Source organism: Pristis pectinata, chromosome 1, assembly GCF_009764475.1.
Source record: "Pristis pectinata isolate sPriPec2 chromosome 1, sPriPec2.1.pri, whole genome shotgun sequence".
In the NCBI taxonomy this organism is placed as follows: Eukaryota; Metazoa; Chordata; class Chondrichthyes; order Rhinopristiformes; family Pristidae; genus Pristis; species Pristis pectinata.
In genome coordinates, this window is record NC_067405.1 from 126,311,289 (window position 1) to 126,331,718 (window position 20,430).

Here is a 20,430-nt window from a genome sequence, read left to right on the forward strand (position 1 = left end):
GAGTGGTTTGAAGGGTGGCACAACATGGTGGGCCAAAGGGCCTGTATTGTGCCGTATTGTGGTATGGTTCTTCTGTGGTTCTATGGTAATAAGTATATGCATTCATGTGCTATATCATTTTAAGAATCGAAAAAATGTTGTGTCTCTTGAAAGGCAAAGTGTAATTTGGACTTTCTTTTTGTGCATGTATTAAGATTAACCAGGCTCTTAATTTTTGCTATTTTTTTCTGTGGTGGAGAGTGAATGTACTGGGTGGTTGATGGTATGCCAGTCAAGTGGGCTGCTTTGTTCTGGATGGTGTTGGACTTCTTAGGGGTTGTTGGCGCTGGAATACAATGGAATACATGTGCTGATAAGTGGAGAGTTTTCCATCATGCTTCAGTCCTGTGTAGAGAATGGAAATGGGGTGTTAGGAAATGAGTGTCTTGCAACGTGATACCCAGTATCTTTGACCTTCTCTTGAGCCATAGTATTTGGGTGGCTGATCCAATTCAGTTTCTGGTCAGTGGTGCCCACAAAGATATTGAGGATGAGATATTGAGGATGTTGAATGTCAGGGGTAGAGGGATAGACTGTCACTTGTTGGAGATGGTAATTGCCCGGCACTTTTGTGATACAAAAGTTACTCCCCCACCTATCAGTACATGCCTGAATGTTGTCTAGGTCTTGTTACATGCAAGTATGGGCTGCTTCATTTGCCGAGAAGTTGCAAATGGAATTAACGTTGTGCAATTACAAGCAATCATCCCCACTTCTGCCCTTATAATGGAAGGAAGGTCACTAATGAAGCAGTTGAAGATGTTGGATCTCCACACCGCCCTAATGAACTCTTGCAATGATGCCCGGCCGTTGGGATCATTGACTTCTGGCAACCACAGCCATCTTTCTTTGCATGAGCTATTTTCCCTTCAATGCCCATTGAATTCAATTTTACCTGGACACCTTGATGTAACACTTAGTCAAATGCTGCTTTGATGTCAAAGTCACCCTTATCCCACCTCTGGAGTTCAGCTCCATTCAGTTCCACATTTGGACCAGGCTGTGATGAAGCCTGGAGCCGAGTGGTCCTGGCGGAACCCAGACTGAGTATCAGTGAGTAGGTAATTGGTGAGTAAGTAGTGCTTGATAGCTTCGTTGACAACAGTTTCCATCGATTTGCTCTTGTTTGGAGGTCGACTGATTGGGCAGCAATTAACTGGATTGGATTTGTCCAGACTTTTGTGATTAGGACTTATCGAGGCAAGTTTCCACATTGTTGGCCAGTGTTATAACTGTACCAGAACAGCTTGGCTGGAGGTGCAGCCAGCTCTCGGGTGCAGATCTTCAATGCAACAGCTGGGATAATGCCTGCTCTTGTAACCTTTGCTCTGTCTAGTGCCGTCAACCATTTCTTGATATCGCGTGGGATGAATTGAATTAACTGGCAACTGGCTCCTATCGTGCTGGGGATCTCAGGAAGAAGCTGTGAGATGGATCATCTGTTTGGCACTTCTGTCTGAACATGGTTGCGAATGCTTCAGTTTTTTTCTTTACCACTTACATGCTGGGTCTGCCATTGTTGAGGGTGAGAATGTTCTTGAAGCCTCCTTCTCTTGTTACCTGTTCAATTGTCCATTTGATAGGTCTACAGAGCATTAATCTGACCTAAATCTAAATATAATGTCCCTTGAGTCAAAGGGTACTTGGCAGAACTACCTCAAATTTCCCCGTGGAATGCAACTTTAGTCAGGGCAGATTGTTTGAAAAATGAAGCTCTCATAGTGGGAAAGAGATTCACTTGATGGAACCATTATTAAATTGTTGAGGAAAACTCATTTTGAAACCCAAAATTATAGCAGATGGCAAAGAGTAATCTCCTAGATAATCAGGAGAATACAGTGGGTATTGCAGTGAGGCTGTAACATTTAAATATCAAAACAAATGCAGTGTTGTCTTTGTAAATTCTTTGTGGTTTTTGCTTGTAAGAGCAATGCATCTGTAAATGACTGTTGCAGTGCAAATGTGGTATGACTATATCAGTATTAGCAGCTATACAATACTGACTGCACAGAATGCCTCTGTTTTTGTAAATTCAGTTAAATTATAAATGGGATACAACAGCAGTGTGCTGGGGTGACCAAGAGAAGTTGGCTAGCAGGCACGGTAGTGTAGCAGTTGACGTAACGCCTTACAGCACCAGCGACCCGTGTTCAAATCCGGCCACTATCTGTAAGGAGCTTGTACGTTCTCCCTGTGCCTGCGTGGGTTTCCTCCGGGTGCTCTGGTTTCCTCCCACATTCCAAAGACGCACAGGTTAGGAAGTTATGGGCATGCTATGTTGGTACCGGCAGTGTAGCGACACTTGTGGGCTGCCCCCAGAGCACTACGCAAAAAGATGCATTTCACTGTGTGTTTCGATGTACATGTGACTAATAAAGATATCTTATCCATGAAAATGCTCATCCTCAAACGTTGTTCGTCCCATCTTTGAACGTAAGAAACAAGATTCAATTGTTTCTACACAAAATGCTGGAGGAGCTCAGCAGGTCAGGCAGCATCTATAGAAGGAAATAAACAGTTGACGTTTCGGGTCGACATCCTTCATCAGGACTAGAAAGGAAGAGGGCAGAAGCCAGAATAAGAAGGTGGGGTGGGGGGGGGGGTGGCTGAAGGAGCACAAGCTGGCAGGTGATAGGTGAGTCCAAGTGAGGAGGGAACGTAGGTGGATGGGGGAGGGAGGGGAGTGGGAATGACGTGAGGAGCTGGGAGGTGATAGGTGGAAGAGGCAAAGGGCTGAAGAAAGTGGAATCTGATAGGAGAGGACAGTGGATCATGGAATAAAGGGAAGGAGGTGGGGAACCAGAGGGAGACGATGGGCAGGTCGTGAGGGTGGGGGAGGGGAAAGCGAAGGGGTGAGGCGGCCATAGGAATGAGGGAAGACAAAAGGGGAGGTGAAAAAAAGGGAAAACAGAGGGGAGTGGATACCAGAACTTAGAGAAATCAATGTTAATGCCGTCAGGTTGGAGACTACCAAGAAGAAATATGAGGTGTTGTTCCTCCACCCTGTGTCTGGCCTCAACATGGCAGTAGAGGAGGCCGTGGATAGACATGTCAGTATGGGAATGGGAAGTGAAATTGAAGTGGGTGGCCAGCAGGAGATCCTGGCTGTTGTGGCGGACGGAGCGAAGGTGCTCGACATAGCAGTCACCCAATCTGCGTCAGGTCTCACCGATGCAGATGAAGCCACACCGGGAGCAGCAGATGCAATAAATGACACCCTCAGATTTGCAGCTGAAGTGCTGCCTCACCTGGAAGGACTGTCTAGAGCCCTGAATGCGGGTGAGGGAGGTGGTGTAGGGGCAGGTGTAACACCTGCATGGTTGCAGGATAAAGTGCCGGGAGGGTCATCGGTGGGGAGGGATGAGTGCACAAGGGGGTCATGGAGAAAGCAATCCCTGAGGAAAGCAGAGTGGGGGGAGGCGGAGATGTGCCTGGCAGTGGGATCCTGTTGGAGATAGTGGAAGTTGTGGAGAATGATGTGTTGGATGCGGAGGCTCATGGGGTGGTAGGTGAGGACAAGGGGAACTCTGACCCTGTTATGTTGGTAGGGGGAGGGGGTGAGGGGAGACATGTGGGAAATGGAGGAGATGTGGGTGAGGGCTGCATTGATGATGGTGGAAGGGAAACCCCATTTACGTGAGAACAGATGAGGTGGAGGAACTGAGAGAAGGGAGTACCATCCTTTCAAGTGACAGGGTGGGAAGAGGTGTAGTCAAGGTAACTGTGGGAGTCAGTGAGTTTGTAAAAGATGTCAGCGAATAATCTGTCTCCAGAGATCAGGAAAGGGGAGAGAGGTGTCGGAGATGGACCAAGAAAATTTGAGGGCAGGGTGGAAGTTGGAGGCAAAGTTGATGCAATTGATGAGCTCAGCACAGGTGCAGGAAGCAGCCCCAATGCAGTCGACATGTAGCAGAGAAAGAGTTGGGGAGCATTACTGGTGTAGGCTTGGAACATGGACTGTTCCACATAGCAGATGAAAAGTTAAGCATAGCTGGGGCCCATGTGAGTGCCCATGGCTACACCTTTGGTTTGGAGAAAGTGGGAGGAGCCGAAAGAGAAGTTGTTGAGGGTGACTACCAGTTCTGCCAGATGGAGGAAGGTGGCACGGAGGGGAACTGATTGGGTCTGTTGTCAAGAAAGAAGCTGAGAGCTTTAAGGCCTTCCTGATGGGGGATGGAGGTGTACAGGGACTCGACGTCCATGATGAAAATGAGGTGGTCAGCGCCGGGGAACTGAACGTTGTTGAAGTGATGTAGAGCATGTGAATTGCCACACGTGTAGGTGGGAAGGGACTGGACCAAGGGGGACAAAATGGAGTTGAGATATGAGGACACGAGTTCAGTGGGGCAGGAGCAGGCAGAAATAATGGGCCTACCAGGGCAGTTAGGTTTGCGGATCTTCGGTAGGAAGTAGAAACAGGCAGTGCGGGGTAGGGGAACTATGAGATTGGAGGCTGTGGATGGGAGATCCCCAGAGGTCCACCATCACCGACCTCATCACCTCTTTCAGTTCCCCGAATCTGACCGCCTCATTTTCACTATGGACATCAAGTCCCTGTACACCTCCATCCCCTGTCAGAAAGGCCTTAAGGCTCTCCGCTTCTTTCTCGACAACAGACCCAACCAGTTCCCCTCCACTTCCACCCTCCTCCGTCTGGCAGAACTGGCACTTACCCTCAACAACTTCTCTTTCGGCTCCTTCCACTTTCTCCAAACCAAAGGTGTAGCCATGGGCACTCACATGGGCCCCAGCTATGCTTGACTTTTCGTCAGCTACATGGAACAGTAGGACCCTGAGGGCACCTACCACCAGACTTAAGGACAGCTTCTACCCCACTGTGATAAGACTATTGAACAGTTCCCTTATACAATGAGATGGACTATGACTTCATGATCTACCTTGTTGTGACCTCGCACCTTATTGCACTGCACTGTAGCTGTGACACTTTCTTTTATACTGTTATTGTTTTTACCTGTACTACGTCAATGCACTCTGTACTAACTCAATGTAACTGCACTGTGTAATGAATTGACCTGTACGATCGGTATGCAAGACAAGTTTTTCACTGTACCTCGGTACAAGTGACAATAATATACCAATACCAATACACCAGTAAAGCTCCCCAACTCTTTCTCTGCTACATTGACGGCTGCATTGGGGCTGCTTCCTGCACCCGTGCTGAGCTCGACAATTTCATCAACTTTGCCTCCAAGTTCCACCCTGCCCTCAGATTCACTTGGTCCATCTCCTACACCTCTCTCCCCTTTCTGGATCTCTCTGTCTCCATCTCCAGAGACAGATTATCCACTGACATCTTTTACAAACCCACTGACTCCCACAGTTACCTTGACTACACCTCTTCCCACCCTGTCACTTGTAAGGATGCTATTCCCTTCCCTCAGTTCCTCTGCCTCTGTTGCATCTGTTCCCAAGATGAGGTTTTCCACTCCAGGACATCAGGGTTTCCCTTCCACCACCATCAATGCAGCCCTCACCCGTATTTCCTCCATTTCCCACATGTCTGCCCTTACCCCATCCCCCCCCACTGACATAATAGGGACAGGGCTCCCCTTGTCCTCACCTACCACCCCACGAGCCTCCGCATCCAACACATCATTCTTCGCAATTTCCGCCATCTCCAATGGGATCCCGCCACCAGGCACATCTTCCTTCCCCCCACTCCCTCCACTTTCCTCAGGGATCACTCTCTCCGCGACTCCCTTGTCCACTCGTCCCTCCCCACCGATCACCCTCCTGGCACTTATCCCTGCAACTGTGTGAGTGTTACACCTGCCCCTACACCTCCTCCCTCACCACCATTCAGGGCCCTAGATATTCCTTCCAGGTGAGGCAGTGCTTCACCTGTGAATCTGTGGGTGTCATTTATTGCATCCGGTGCTCCCGGTGCGGCCTCCTCTACATCGGTGAGACCCGACACATATTGGGTGACTGCTACGTTGAGCAGCTTCGCTCCATCTGCTGCGACAGCCAGGATCTCCACATCCCACTCCCACACTGACATGTCTATCCATGGCTTCCTCTACAGCCACGTTGAGGTCAGATGCAGGTTGGAGGAGCAACTCCTCATATTCCGTCTTGGTAGTCTCCAACCTAACGGCCTCAACATTGATTCCTCTAAGTTCTGGTAACCGCTCCCCTCTGTTTTCCCTTTTTTAACCCCCCCCCCCTTGGTATTCCCTCATTCCTATGGCTCCTCACCTCTTTCCCCTCCCCCTCCCTCATGACCTGCCCATCACCTCATTCTGGTTCCCCACATCCTTCCCTTTATTCCATGGTGTACTGCCCTCTCCTGTCAGATTCCTTCTTCATTAGCCCTTTGCCTCTTCCACCTATCACCTCCCAGCTTCCCACACCATTCCCTTTCATCCCCCCTCCCTCACCCATTACCTTCCCCCTCTCACCTGGACTCACATATCACCTGCCAGCTTGTGCTCCTCCCCCTCCCCTAACTTTTTATTCTGGCCTCTGCCTTCTTTCTTTCCAGTCCTGATGAAGGGTCTCAACCCAAAACTTTGACTGTTTATTTCCCTCCATAGATGCTGCCTGACCCGGTGAGTTCCTCCAGCAGTTTTTGTGCGTTGCTCCAGATTCCAGCATCTGCAGAATTTCTTGTGCCTCAATTGTTTCTAAATGTCTTCAATTGAAAGAGAATAAGAGCAGAAGATCAAGCAGAAGACTTGATCTGCTTGGTCTTCTGCTAAGGACCCCACTTTCAGAGAAGCCAGTATGCAGCTTATCTGGTCCACTCCATGTGAAATGGACCTTCACAACAATTTTGTCATGTATACTTAAGTCCTGTACATTAGAACTCACTGTGCCACCTAGCCAAGCAGTGTACTGCAGCATTGACGCAGACATTTATTCAACAAGGTAAAAGCTGGTTCAGATAAATAGGTAACTGTAACCTGGCCATTTACCACTCTTTAGTTTTCATTTAATGTTCAGTAAACTGGGTGATTAATGGAGCCATTAAATGATGCCACTTTACCAAAGGCGTGTTTGCTAATCCTTAGTTTCCACCAGAATCTTGCAGCTCCAGACCATGTCACAGCCTCGACGCAGATGTGGTACAAGAACTGAAAGCAAGAGCAGAGTTAAGGGAAGCTGCTTTTGACATCATAAGAGCTTCTGACCCAATGTGGTGCAAGCAACCCCTGAAGAAGCTGAGGTCAATAGAAGTCAAATACAAGGTGGTTATTGGGAGACCAGTCATCCCAGCTCCAAGCCACTTCTGGTCATGCCTTCAGCCCAGACACTTTCAATTGCTTCACTGTTGAGCTTTTTTCACAAACGGGACAGTTTACTGAGTGTGATCAGCAGCATTCACGACATGAAGCAGCTGCATCAGCTTACAATAGGGTCTGTACAACATGATGGTTTGGTCTGGCAGGTAGCAGCATCTCATACTCTGCCTAAATGCTGAGCAGTATCCATTTTGAACAAAGAAAGAACCTTTCAATTCCTATGACCTTCAGTTGCTGATGTTGTCAAGTCCCCTGGAATCAGCATCTTGGCAGTCAGTGTTGACCAGAGATTTACTGGAAAGAAAGAGTTGTTATTCTCTGGGTTACCCATAATGGCCACAAGACAAGGGCAGAAGCTTGGAACTCCACAAAAGCTCTTCGCCCAATTACAGTGCTCCAGACAGGGTTGTAATGGGATGCACTCACCTGGATAGGCCCAGCTGAATCCATGCCCAAGAAGTCCAACATCATTCTGGTCTCTTGACCCTTGGAATAGTGCCCTTGCCTTAGCACATTGTGGCTGTAGCGTTTACAACCTACAGGATATTCTGCAGTAATTTACGCCTCTCTTTGTTAACACTGACAGAAGCCCCTTCATATACAGTATATGAAGGAAAGTATACTGTACGCCTTCTTTACCACCCTGTCTACTTGCATTGCCATTTTCAGGGAGCTATGGACTTGCATCCCAAGATCACTCTGTACCTCAGTGCTTCGAAGGGTCCTGCCACTTAAGATAAGAGAAGATACCTTTATTAGTTACATGTACATTGAAACACACAGTGAAATGCATCTTTTGCGTAGAGTGTTGTGGGGGCAGCCCGCAAGTGTCGCCACGCTTCCGGCACCAACGTAGCACGCCCACAGCTTCCTCAACCATACGTCTTTTGGAATGTGGGAGGAAACCGGGGCACCTGGAGGAAACCCGCTCAGACACAGGGAGAATATACAAACTCCTTACAGACAACGGCTGGAATTGAACCCTGTAATAGCGTTACGCTAACCGCTACAGTACTGTGCCTGCATTACTGTATACTTTCCTCTTATATTTGACCTCCCAAACTGCAACATCTGATGCTTGTCCAGATTAAACTTAACCTGCCACTTCTCTGCCCATTACCTCCAACTAATCTAATCCTGCCGTATCGTTTGACAACCTTCTTCACTCTCCACAACTCCACCAATTTTTATGTCATCTGCAAACTTACTAATCAGCCCATTTACATTTTCATCCAAATCATATCACAAGCAAGGAAATACTGGTGAGTTGCAGCAGTGCAGTTTGCAAGTGGCACTCACTGCATCCATTGTGTGCCAGTGGTAAAGAAGGTGAATACTTAGGATTGGTTTATGGAGCAAAACTCAGTCTGCAGGTGTGACCTGAACTTTCTGTTGCCTGCCGTTTTAATTCACCATCCTATTCCCACCTCACCCATCAGTTTGTGGATTCCTGCATTTTGACCTGAAACATTCACCCTGTTTTTCTTTCCACAGATGCTCCTTGCCCTGTGAATGTTTTGAGCGTTCTCTGCTTTTATTTCAGATTTCCAGCATCTGCAGGTTTTTTTTTAACTTTCATTATATGCTGACATGGGCGGCAATACCCACGCATTCCGAGAACGAATGAGTGAATAATTAAATTTCAGGCCCAAAAAAATGAGCTTGATGAATTTCATAATTGCCCTAAAGTGTCTCCTCAGACTATATTCTGATACCTGGGAGTGAAACTTAAACCTACAGTCACCTGATGCAGAGGTCAGAGCGTTGTCTTCAAATCAGTTAGATCTACAATATTTTTCTACAGTGTCCAAGGATTGAACTATGAGGAGAGACTGGAAAAACTAGAATGCTTAGTTGCCAGAGGGAGACATTGAGTGAAATCTTGAAGGTGTAGAAGAACGAACGATAGAGAACAGATAGATCTTGAGCACTGATTCAAAGCTGAAAATGGTTGAAAGCAAATTGCAAAGTTGTGATCAGTCCTTTAAATGGTTTCCCAATAGATGGGCATATTCAGCACCCAAATGGATGAGATGATGGGGGTCTAGATACTGGATAGAGCATCTGAGATAAGAAAGCAGCTATCTCACCTGTATTAATCTTATGACAGTCCTCCTCCCTATCACAACCTGCTTTAAAAAAATCCTCTCCTGCCCTGTTATACAGAATAAGAGCAGGAGTTGCTTATTTTATCCGCCCAATGGCTTATTACGACATTGAGGTTTGCAGGCACAGTCACACACACCTATTGTAATACTTCCCAAAAACTGAAGGTAATTTGAAACTAGGTGTGGCAATTTTTTATTACTGAAACCACTGCTGTTCTATCCACAAACTGCTGCCTTTCTCTTTAATTGCTGTGCTTTGTATTTTAACATTGATATTTAGATAGTTTAGCAGTAGCCAAATTGTGCCTTGAGTGAGTGCTGATCGTTTCAGTCCTCAGTGCTGTGCATGTGGTTTGCACTGCAAACTGTGCAAGTTGCTCAAACTGAGGGAATAAAGCGCTCACCACTCACTCAGAAAACTTAGTTGGCAATCATGATGTTTGTAAACCATCAAGTATCAGTGAGCAAATACAAAAGAATGAGAGCAAAAGAGAAAGATGGAAATAGACTCATACAATAAATATTGGTGTGCAGTGCCTTAGTTTCAGAATACACGGACACGCTCAGTGCCCCATATGTTAGGGTTTCTCTATACGGGATAATTCCCTAGAACTTATCAGTGTGCGCTGCTGCCCCATGGTGGGTCCCAGACACATTTGCAGAAGTAATTTTCTTCCTTGTATCCTAAAAATTAATTTCAAATTTTGTGAAGCCCAATAACCATATCGCTTTGTCACTTATCTCCTTAACTAAGGGCTCAAGCAAAACTACCTTGGGGAAATGGCTTCCCTCCAGTTTTGCTTTGTTTTACATTTGCTGAGCATCAAGAATAAATTCAGAGAATGTTTAAAAAACCCAGCAAGTCAGTCAGTACCTTTAAGGGGAAAAGGCAACATTTGGAGTAATTTTTTTTTTATCAGAATGTATCTCACCAAAAATGCTGACTTTACTTTTAGCAGATGCTGATTGATCTGCTTTGTGTTTCACACATTTTGTGTTCCTCATTTATGACTGTGAACATTTAAAGATTTTATAATTAAAAACAAATTGATAGTCAATGGATGAACTTTTGTGGCCCAAATGGCCTCTGTGAGGTGATGACACACTTTAGGGTGTTGTTGTCACCAAGTATTTAGACAAAGTATTTCTAACAACTTCTGCCCCAGCTCAAAACTCTTTGCCATTTTAAACTGTCCCATAATATTTTGCAAGCACAATGTTTCGAAAGGTGAGCAGAAGAGAGAATATACAAAGCATTATGGGGCAAATTGGTTGATCCTTAACCCCCGAGGTCACTGTTAGCAGAACAGTGGCTGGCTACCATCAGACTAAAGTGCAACAGAAAATATCTTGTGCTGTCAGCCACAATCAGGTATTTGGCAGATGTTACAATAGCTGACTTTGATGGGATATTAACCAGTCACCACACAGTTCAAAAGCAAACTCCCACAGTTGTTGGAACTCTGAAATAAAAACAGAAAATGCTGGAAAGACCTGAAATGTTAATTCTGTTTCTTTCTCCACAGATGCTGTCTGAATTTCTGGGCATTTTCGGCATTTTCAGCATTTTCTGTTTTTAATGGCCACACATTTTCAGTAGGGAGGCAATTGAGGAGTAAGTGAACCTGTGCTTGAGCAGACCATGATTTTCTAGAGTAGTGTGCCTTATCTAAGTATTTTTGCTTTACTGGTCCTGGGTTTCGCATTTGCTTTCCCTAGGAAATAGCATAGTTGTTGTTATGCAGATAATTTTCTCATGTATTCTGACGTGCAAGATTAGCATTTCATTAGTTGATTTTGTAGTATTGCTTCTCTAAACAATAGTTTATTCTTAAAGGGAATATCCCAGTTTGTGAGCATTTATCACCATTTATAGTCTGGTGTCCCATGTTTGAATTTGTTCAAAAAGTTATGCTGCATGTTGGAAATTGTACGTTTGACATACAGTTACATTTTATGATATACAGGAAACCTTGCTTCTATTACCACATCTTTTATTAATTAACTTTATAGAAATGGTTATTTATAGGAAACTTGGTGTGGCGTCTATAAACTTTGCAACATTTACTGTGAGTTTTGATCTCAGTCGATAATGTGTCAGTTCACCTTTATTTTTAAAGTTGTGTTACCAGCTCACTGATGTAGAACAGCAAAAGCAGACGGGGAAAAGAATTAGAGAGAAAACTAAAATATGAAAAAGGGAAACTTCCCAAAGGGTTCATAGTTCTGTATTCTGAGAAGGCAGATCTTTTTTGTAGGGAGAGTGCACTATAAGGTCTGCATCTTAATAAAGTCTTTATGACTTTCTGTACTTCATTTATGGCTACAGCTTTAAGTCATGACCCGTTCTTATCCTAATTCATTTCTTTTTGTGGGTCACATGTGAGATTTTTTGTTGTCAGAGAAATTAACTCGAGTTGTGGAAAGTGATGTTCAAATATCAATTCAAACTCCCTGATTCTCTTGTAAAAGGAGATTTAATTTATTCAGTTGCTGCGACTTCTTCACGTGCCATTAATCAGAGCTGTTTCTCAGTTTTTTTTTAGAGATTTCAGGTTTTGTCATAGGCCAGGTTTATACCACTCATCAGCTTTTTGGAGCTTTGTGGTTGGCATGTATGATGGCAATGCCACCCAGTGATGTTGAAAGTCTTAATTTTAATGGATTAGTTTAACAGCCAGTTTTAATGCTGGGATAACCCCATCACCATGACAATTGCTTCCTTTTAAATGCAATCCAGTGAAAGACATGCTGACATGTACCGGCATGCTCAAAGGGCCAAATGGCCTACTCCCTCTCTTGCTCCTATTTCATGTTCAAAACAATGGTGAGGCTGCTGCCTCAGTCAAGAGGGTTGGGGGATTGTATAAACTGTATTGGTAAATCTCCTTTAAACCAGCAAAACTGAAGGAAATTTTGTAAACAAAAGCTTCTTTACATATCATTTTTCTGACTAGTCAGGGTGGGAAACTGGGAGAACTGTGCACATGTTATTCTGGCTTCTCAAACTAATTTTTTGGTGAAATGTTTTTCCATGAAAACTGAGCACCTCCCAAGCATTTGAAAGTCCCTTTGGGATATTTGGAGCCTTCTACATCTCCACTTGAAATACTGCTCATTGAATATTAATTAAGATTACCTGAGCCATGCTTTAAAAGGTTATATTAATTGCCCTTGAGCAGTGGTGTTGAACCGCCTTCTTGAATTTCTTCAGTCCCTCCGATAGAACTCCTACAGTGTTTTAGGGAGCAATTTCCAGGATTTACACCCAGCAGAGACAAAGGAAAAGCAATCTATTTCCAAGGCAGGAAGGTCTGAGACTTGGAGGGGAAGTTGCCCTTGTCCTTGTTGGAAGGGATGGCAGGTTTGAGAGTATTTAAGCCAAATAATTCCAAGGTGTGTAGGATGACCTTTGTATTCAGTAGCAGTGATGGTGCAGCAGGTCTGATTAAAAGCTCTTTCTTTGTCTGACACAAGTAAGCGTGGAATTGCTGACCAAAATGTTGCTCTTGATTTGGGGGAGGGTTCAGTGACCTTTATTTTGTAACTTCTATTCCTTAGACCCTGAAGAACAAGTGAAAAACAATGCATCTCAAAGGGCGTTCAAGGAACGCATGGTTTCCAGGAAACGGCAAGGTGCGATGCGGCGAAAGATTCACCAGGTCAACAACCATAAGTTCATGGCCACTTACCTGCGACAGCCCACATACTGCTCCCACTGCAGGGAATTCATCTGGTAGGAAGTTCCTGTGTTAAGCTATTGGCGTTAAAGGTGTCACATGTCTTTTGTTTAGATGTTAAAAATGGCACATCTGCCAGGAACTGCCCACATCTGGAACCTTTTTCACAATAAAATGAAAAATCGCTTTTATATTTTTAGGAAACCTGGTGTGGCTTTTATATTTTTATACAACTGTGCACCCACTTACTACTTCATGCTCATGTTCATATAAAGATGTTACAAGCAGAGCCCTGCTGTTGAAGCACATTTGTTGCTGAATTTCTTTGGTTACACTTGTGCAAACATTTTAAACAATAGAGCACTTAAGAATGAGGCTTACTTAAAATAAAATGGATCTCCTCCACTTATTCTGACAGCTAAAAGCTGCAATGTCAGCTGGGGAGAGCCCTGCAGAGAGGAGATCACCAGATTACCATATTGCCAAGGTAATGTGGCAGGCAAGAGATAGCAGACATCAGGAGTTATTTCTTTATATGGCGTACGATCAATGTGTGAGCAGACTGGTGGACAAGGTGATTGACAGGAGGTAGCCGGATGCCGATAAAGCTCTGACTGTGTGAGGGTAGTGGAGAAATGAGGGGAAATGGACTGACAAATGGTCTTCATCCCAATCTAGCTCGTGATTTCTATTTCTGTTTAATTCACAGGGGAATCTTTGGCAAGCAAGGATACCAGTGTCAAGGTAATCAATCATTTTTAATCTAATGAGACAGCCGTGCTAAATTTCAATGGGTCAGGCAACAGAAGTTCTCAGAAGCGCAACCCTCTAACCTCAAAACACAGCCCCACAACCATAGTACATGACTCCCCCAAACTCAACATATACAATATATAGCCCTCCAACCGCACTACGCAGCTAACCCAACCACAGTACACAGCCCACCCAATCACAATACCCACCCCAGCCTTGATACGTTGCCCCATAAATTGGTACATTGCACAGCTCGCCCTTCTGCAATACATGACCCCCAACTGTTGTGCACAGCCAACCCAGCCTCAATGTGAGGCGCCATAACATTGATGCACTGCTCCCTAACCATGATACACATCCACCTAACTGTGGTATTGTGGCGCTGAAATCATTGTACGTGGCCCCCCAACTGTTGCACCAGCCAGCCAGCCGGCCACAATACGTGGGCCCATTATCTCAATACACAGCCTTCCCAACCATGCTACACAGTCCACCAGCCTCAATGCATGTCCCCCTCCAAAACTGCAGCACACAGCCCGTTAACTGTGGTTCCCAGTCACCCAGCCACTATACACAGCTCCCTCTTCCCACAGCAATATACTGCCCCACTCCTTACAACCACAATATACATCCATCCATCTGCAATACATAGACTCTCCACCCAACCACAGCACACAGCTTTTAACCACTATACACTGCTGTACAAAGTCATTACACGGCCACGCAACTGCAGAACATGGCTTCTCAAGTACAATACCTGCCTCCCCTGAGTTACCTAAAACCCTGCGCAAAAACGCATGGTTTACCGAACACACGAGATCCCCACCTTCCCATAGACCTCTGAGACATGGACTAACTTGGTCTGCAACAGAAAGGGTTTATGAAGTGGACAGAAGAAACAACACAAGGATTTCCTCAAAGCTTCCTTGAGAAAGTGTAACATTCCCACTGACTGTCAGAAGCCCGAGCCTGTGACCACTCAAAACGGTGAGGGAACATTCAGGATGGCACTGAGAAAGCCAACATAAACAGCAGAAAGAGCATCTCTTGTCTCAACTGTGGTGGAGTTTGTAATCCCCACTGTGGTCTCAGATACTTCAGACCCTGCTTGGAAGCAAGTCATCCTCAATCCCAAGGGACTGCTTAAGAAGCGATGGAACATAGAGCACAGGAACAGGCTCTTTGGCCCACCATGTCTGTGGTGACCACAGTGTTAATTTAAACTGCACATCTGCCTGCACGTGGTCTCAAGTCCTCAATTCCATGCTTGTTTATTTGCCTGTCTAAATGCCTCTCAAACATTGCTCTTGTATCCACCACTTCCCCTGGCAGGGTGTTCCAGGCACCTACCACTCTGTGTGCAAAAAACCTGCCCCATAAATCTCCTTTAAACTTTCTCCCTCTCAGCCTCAAGCTATACCTTCTAGTATTTGATATTTCCACCCTGGGAAAAAGATTCTGACTATTTACCCTGTCTATGCCACTCATAATTTTGTATACCTCTATCAGGTTGCCTCTCAGCCTTTGACACACTAGAGAAAGCAATCCAAGTTTGTTCAACCTCTCCTTATCGCTAATACTCTCTAATCCGGGCAACATCCATGTGAACCTCTTCTGCACCCTCTCCAAAGCCTCCACATCCTTCCTGCAATGCTGCAACCAGCACCACATGCAATTCTCCAAATGTGGCCTAACCAAAGTTTTATACAGCTCCAACATGACTCCCGACTTTTACACTCAGCACGCTGACCGATAAAGGCAAACTTGCCGGAAGCCTTCTTTACCACCTTATCTACTTGCGTTGCCACTTTCAGGGAGCTATGGACTTGCACCCCAAATGCAACGTTTCTAAGGGTCCTGCCACTTAGTGTATACGTTACTCTTATATTTGACCTCCCAAAGTGCAACACCTCACCCTTGTCCAGGAGAATTCACTAGTGAGGACAGATGTGCCTGACAGAGGAGACTGACGAGAGTTGCAGTTAATGGGAAAGAAATAGACCCCATCTTACTGTGAACAGGCACAGCTGGGAACATAGGGCCACGCAGTGGGAAAAGCATGGGTGTAAACTTGTATCCATGCCGATTTTCCAGTCAACTTTATTGCCAAATCTGAGAACCAGCTAATCCTGTTTTAATCCCAATTGGACTGTGCCAGATTAATGTGGATTTGGAATCTGGATTCATGTCCAATTTTACCAGCTGGATCCCTTCCTACTGAGCTCCAGCAGCAGGTCTAAAGAACATTCTTTAACTGGATATGCCACTTAATGAACTCTGCTGAGTGGGACAAATCCTTGTGAAGAATAGCTCAAGAGTTACGAAACATCTGCATTGCATTTGGACAAAAGTCAATTGATTGAATTAATTCCCTCCTTCATCTAAAACTGCTTACTTGTTAAATTCCTAAACTGCAGTTTTTGCTGACAGTATTTCCTCAGGTGTTTAAGGGTAGACTTGTAATTGGCCACAAAGACTGAATCCAGAGGAACAAATAAACTTAGGTCATACTCATTCCTTCACTGCTGAGCTGAGATATGATTCTCAGCTTCATGGAGTATTTAGTGAGATCATTGTTTTGTTTAGTAAAACCCACAAAAGTAAAAGGTATAGTGTGTTCTTGCAGTTTGTTAAAAGATCTGAATTTTACTGCATGGACCTGTGGTTTGAGTGGACAGTTTGCTTCATTAACCTTGGCTCCTGTTTGTTTCACAGTGTGTACATGTGTGGTTCACAAACGCTGCCACCAGCTAATTGTCACAGCATGCCCCAGAATAAAGAAGGACAAGAAAGCAGAGGTATGAGCAGGACTGAGTTTCTGTGTTTGGTGAAATTTGGCCAGGCGTGGGTGAGTGTCTGTATACACGTGTGTATTGCTCACGTTGGTAGTGTTAAATTTAGTGGCGCACCGTACAAAAGCCAAAACTATTGATGCTGAGACACTGAATCCCTCCACACCAATGGAAAAGTTAAATTCAAGTAAGTAAATAAATTCAGAATATAAAAAGTTGTTAAGGTAAGATAAGATAAGATAAGGTAAGATTTCTTTATTAGTCACATGTACATCGAAACACACAGTGAAATACATCTTTTGTGTAGAGTGTTCTGGGGGCAGCCCGCAAGTGTCGCCACACTTCCGGCGCCAACATGGCATGCCCACAGCCTCCTAACCCGTATGTCTTTGGAATGTGGGAGGAAACTGGAGCACCCAGAGGAAACCCACACAGACACTGGGAGAACGTACAAGCTCCTTACAGACAGCGGCCGGAATTGAACCCGGGTCACTGGTGCCGTAATAGCGTTACACTGACCACTATGCTACTGTGGTAAAGGTAAATAAGGAAAACTTTAAAATCGCATCTCGTTTACTAATATCCTACAGGAGAAGAAATATGGAGACACAAGAGACTGCAGATGCTGGAATATGGAACAAGAAACAAACTGCTGGAGGAACTTGGCGGGTCAAACAGCATCTGTGGAGGTAAAGAGATGGTTGACATTTTGGATTGAGACCCTACAACAGGACTGAGAGTGTCTCACCACATGCAGGGTCTCAACCCAAATTGTCGACCATCCCTTTTCCTCCACAGATGCTGCTCGACCTACTGAGTTCTTCCGGGGGAAGAAATCTATTGTTTTTACACAATCTGGCTACATGTGACTCCAGACCGTGAAATATGTTGAATCTTAACTATTGTTCACTTCAGGGGGGTGGCCTTGCCAGCGATGTCCACTTCTTCATTGAAGCAGGCAATGTTCTGAGGGGGTTTGCTAGGATAGATGTTAGGGTGGCTAGAACCAGGGTGACTGTCTTAAAATAAGGGCATTCAGAACAGAGATGAGAAGTTTCTTCACCTAGAGTGTAGTGAATCTGTGGAATTCTCTGCTGAATGGGAACAGTAGCCAATGAGCCCAGACTTGCTGTGCCGTTCCAAATGATCACAACTAATCCTTTTACTGAAGTCCATTTCCCTGTAATTCACCACAATGGAAACATTGCACTGTTTGAGTCTAAATTAACTCAGATGGGGCAGACACAGTAGTGTAGTGGTTAGTGTAACGCCATTACAGTGCCAGCGACCCAGGTTCGATTCCAGCCACTGTCAGTAAGGAGTTTGTACGTTCTCCCCGTGTCTGCGTGGGTTTCCTCCGGGTGCTCCAGTTTCCTCCCACATTCCAAAGACGTACGGGTTAGGAAGTTGTGGGCATGTTATGCTGGCGCCGGAAGCGTAGCAACACTTGCGGGCTGCCTCCAGAACACTCTACACAAAAGATGCATTTCACCGTGTGTTTTGATGTACACGTAACTAATTAAAAAAAGATATCTTATCAAAATGAAAGAATTTCACCTCCAATGGGCAATTTCTTTTGAATAGTGGGAAATAAAACTAATTAAATTTACTATGCTGTAGCAATGGGGAACATGTGACTGTATAATGTCAAGGGTCTTCAGTAATTATGACTGTGGCTCTGTTGACCGCACCCTTGCCTGTTGGACTTGGGAGGTTCCGGTCAGACTCTAGGGGTTACAGCACTAAGCACCCAGTGGTGTACTTGGGGAATGCCATCTTTAGAACCATGGATCCCTTTGCAATGCCTTGAAGTAAAATGGGGAATTTATGCTCAGCATCCTAGACAATATTTATTATTCTCTCAGCATCACTAATTGCCTACTATAGTATCATATTTCTTACAATATTTCTTTACAACATAACCACAAAGTGACCATCATATTCCCTACATCACATTATTGGCTATGTTTCAAAGACCCTTCTTTGGAATATCCTGAGATAATGGAAGGTGCCACAGAAAAGGAAATTTCTTTGGGGTGTGAAGGTATGTGGAGTGATGGGCTCTGCAGACAGGCCTTTCTCCCTGATGTGTCCAGCAGTCAGCTTCTCCTGTGTTCCTGTGTTAATTTAGTCTGTCACAACTTCTGAAGACCAGCGCAGACAGCTTTGAACCTATGAAATGATTGAGTGGAGAAGGCAGACACAGATTTCAATCTAACATATCAATGTGCATTGGGCCTCGTGCAGCAGTGGCCATACCTCTGTAACTGACAGCACGTTTAATTCATGCCCTGTAATATTTGAAAGCTAAAAATACACTGTCTGTCAAGCTACACAATGTAGTTGTTCCAGATGTGCTGTACCAGATAGGAACCCACGCCAGACTAATTTTCTCCCCATCAAAAATTATACTTGACAAAACTGGATTCTTTCCAGGAGTCACAACTTTATTTTTGGTTGAGGAGTTGACAGTTTTCAGATCCTCAATCATTGCTCTGCTTACTCCACTGTTTGGCTTCCAGTTTTCTTGCCATTGGAACAGTCAGATAAGTAAAACAAAAGTGCCCCCTAGTGTTAGAAAATATAAACGTCCTCATCTAAACAGTTCCATTTACTTGAGCTCCCCGAGCTCAGTTTACAGACTTCTAGCATATACTGAGCCTGTACTTGGCGCAGTGGGACCCTAGTCACTCAGGAACAAAACTCATGTCTGACCTTCCTTCTCAATTAAGTTGTGGTGTTTAAGATGATTGAAGGAATCAATAAGGGATGAACAACCTGGTTCTATGCCATAATTTGTAAGATAGAGAAGACCAAGAGAAGCTATGTCTTTGTCTGGAGCACACTGTTATGTTGTGTAAAATGGTAGCCAGCCTGACGTTGCCTGCTTCATGTCTGTGGTGGAGACTTCCAGTCACAAACGAGTGATTCTAATAGTTAGAAGGTTAGATCCTTTGTAGGTTAGGAAAGTGAGAGGGATCAGGAGTTACAACTGGCACCAAAAGGGAATAACTGTGTCTCTGCCTATGCCTATCTTAACTAATTGATGATTCTACTCAGCAGGTATGTGAACAAAGATTCAGCATCAATGTGCGTCACCAGTTCCATGTCCACAACTACAAGAAGCCAACTTTCTGTGACCATTGTGGCTCTCTGCTCTATGGGCTAATGGGGCAAGGAAAACAGTGTAAAGGTAATTATCTCCTTTCCTTTAGTTCCTGAGGTAAAGGAAACTCAGTTGAGTTTGCACAGGGAGTGAGCAGGAGGCCCTCATGTTCCACATCTCCGTGTGCTTTGGATGAGTAGAGCACTGAATGTCAATAACAGCCGGTGACTGGCTCACACGTGGAATGCCGAGGGGGAGGGGGTATTGAGGTTGGAGATGGGAGAAATGCAGGGTGGGATATTGTACAATTAGGTGAGACAAATAACTGGATGACAATAATATGAAAACAGCTCAAGAACATCCACAACAATCACACCTAATTGTTTCTTCACTGCACCTTTTTAGATAGTGTTTCAATAATGCTCAAGTGCACATGCAATTGACTAATAGATTAACTTGATACTCCTCTCTTAATCAGAAAACTAAAGGGGGAAAAGTCAATTTTGTTTTCTGGTGGTCAGTGCATGTGGAAATATTAGGTCTTTGGTTCCCTTGACTTCCATGGGCCTGTGAAGGTGTGGTCAGCAGCAGACATTTTCTGTCATTGCAAGCACACGTCCCTGTCAGAGCACATAAACTGTGCAGTACTGAACAATCACTACGCAGTTATTGGTTCAATACACCATT

At 44.8% G+C, this 20,430-nt stretch overlaps 1 protein-coding gene across 3 annotated transcripts in view; it reads left to right on the forward strand.

Annotated features, from left to right (window-relative positions):
• prkcha (protein kinase C, eta, a) overlaps window positions 1-20,430 on the forward strand; it is a 183,317-nt gene that overhangs the window by 86,068 nt on the left and 76,819 nt on the right. For 2 of the 3 annotated variants that reach the window (XM_052015892.1, XM_052015910.1), the window contains exons 3-6: window positions 12,974-13,148; window positions 13,802-13,836; window positions 16,561-16,643; window positions 19,698-19,830. In XM_052015892.1, coding sequence (XP_051871852.1) covers window positions 12,974-13,148; window positions 13,802-13,836; window positions 16,561-16,643; window positions 19,698-19,830 — 426 coding nt within the window. The remainder of the gene's footprint in view (window positions 1-12,973; window positions 13,149-13,801; window positions 13,837-16,560; window positions 16,644-19,697; window positions 19,831-20,430) is intronic. The other variant, XM_052015900.1, reaches the window with a different exon arrangement.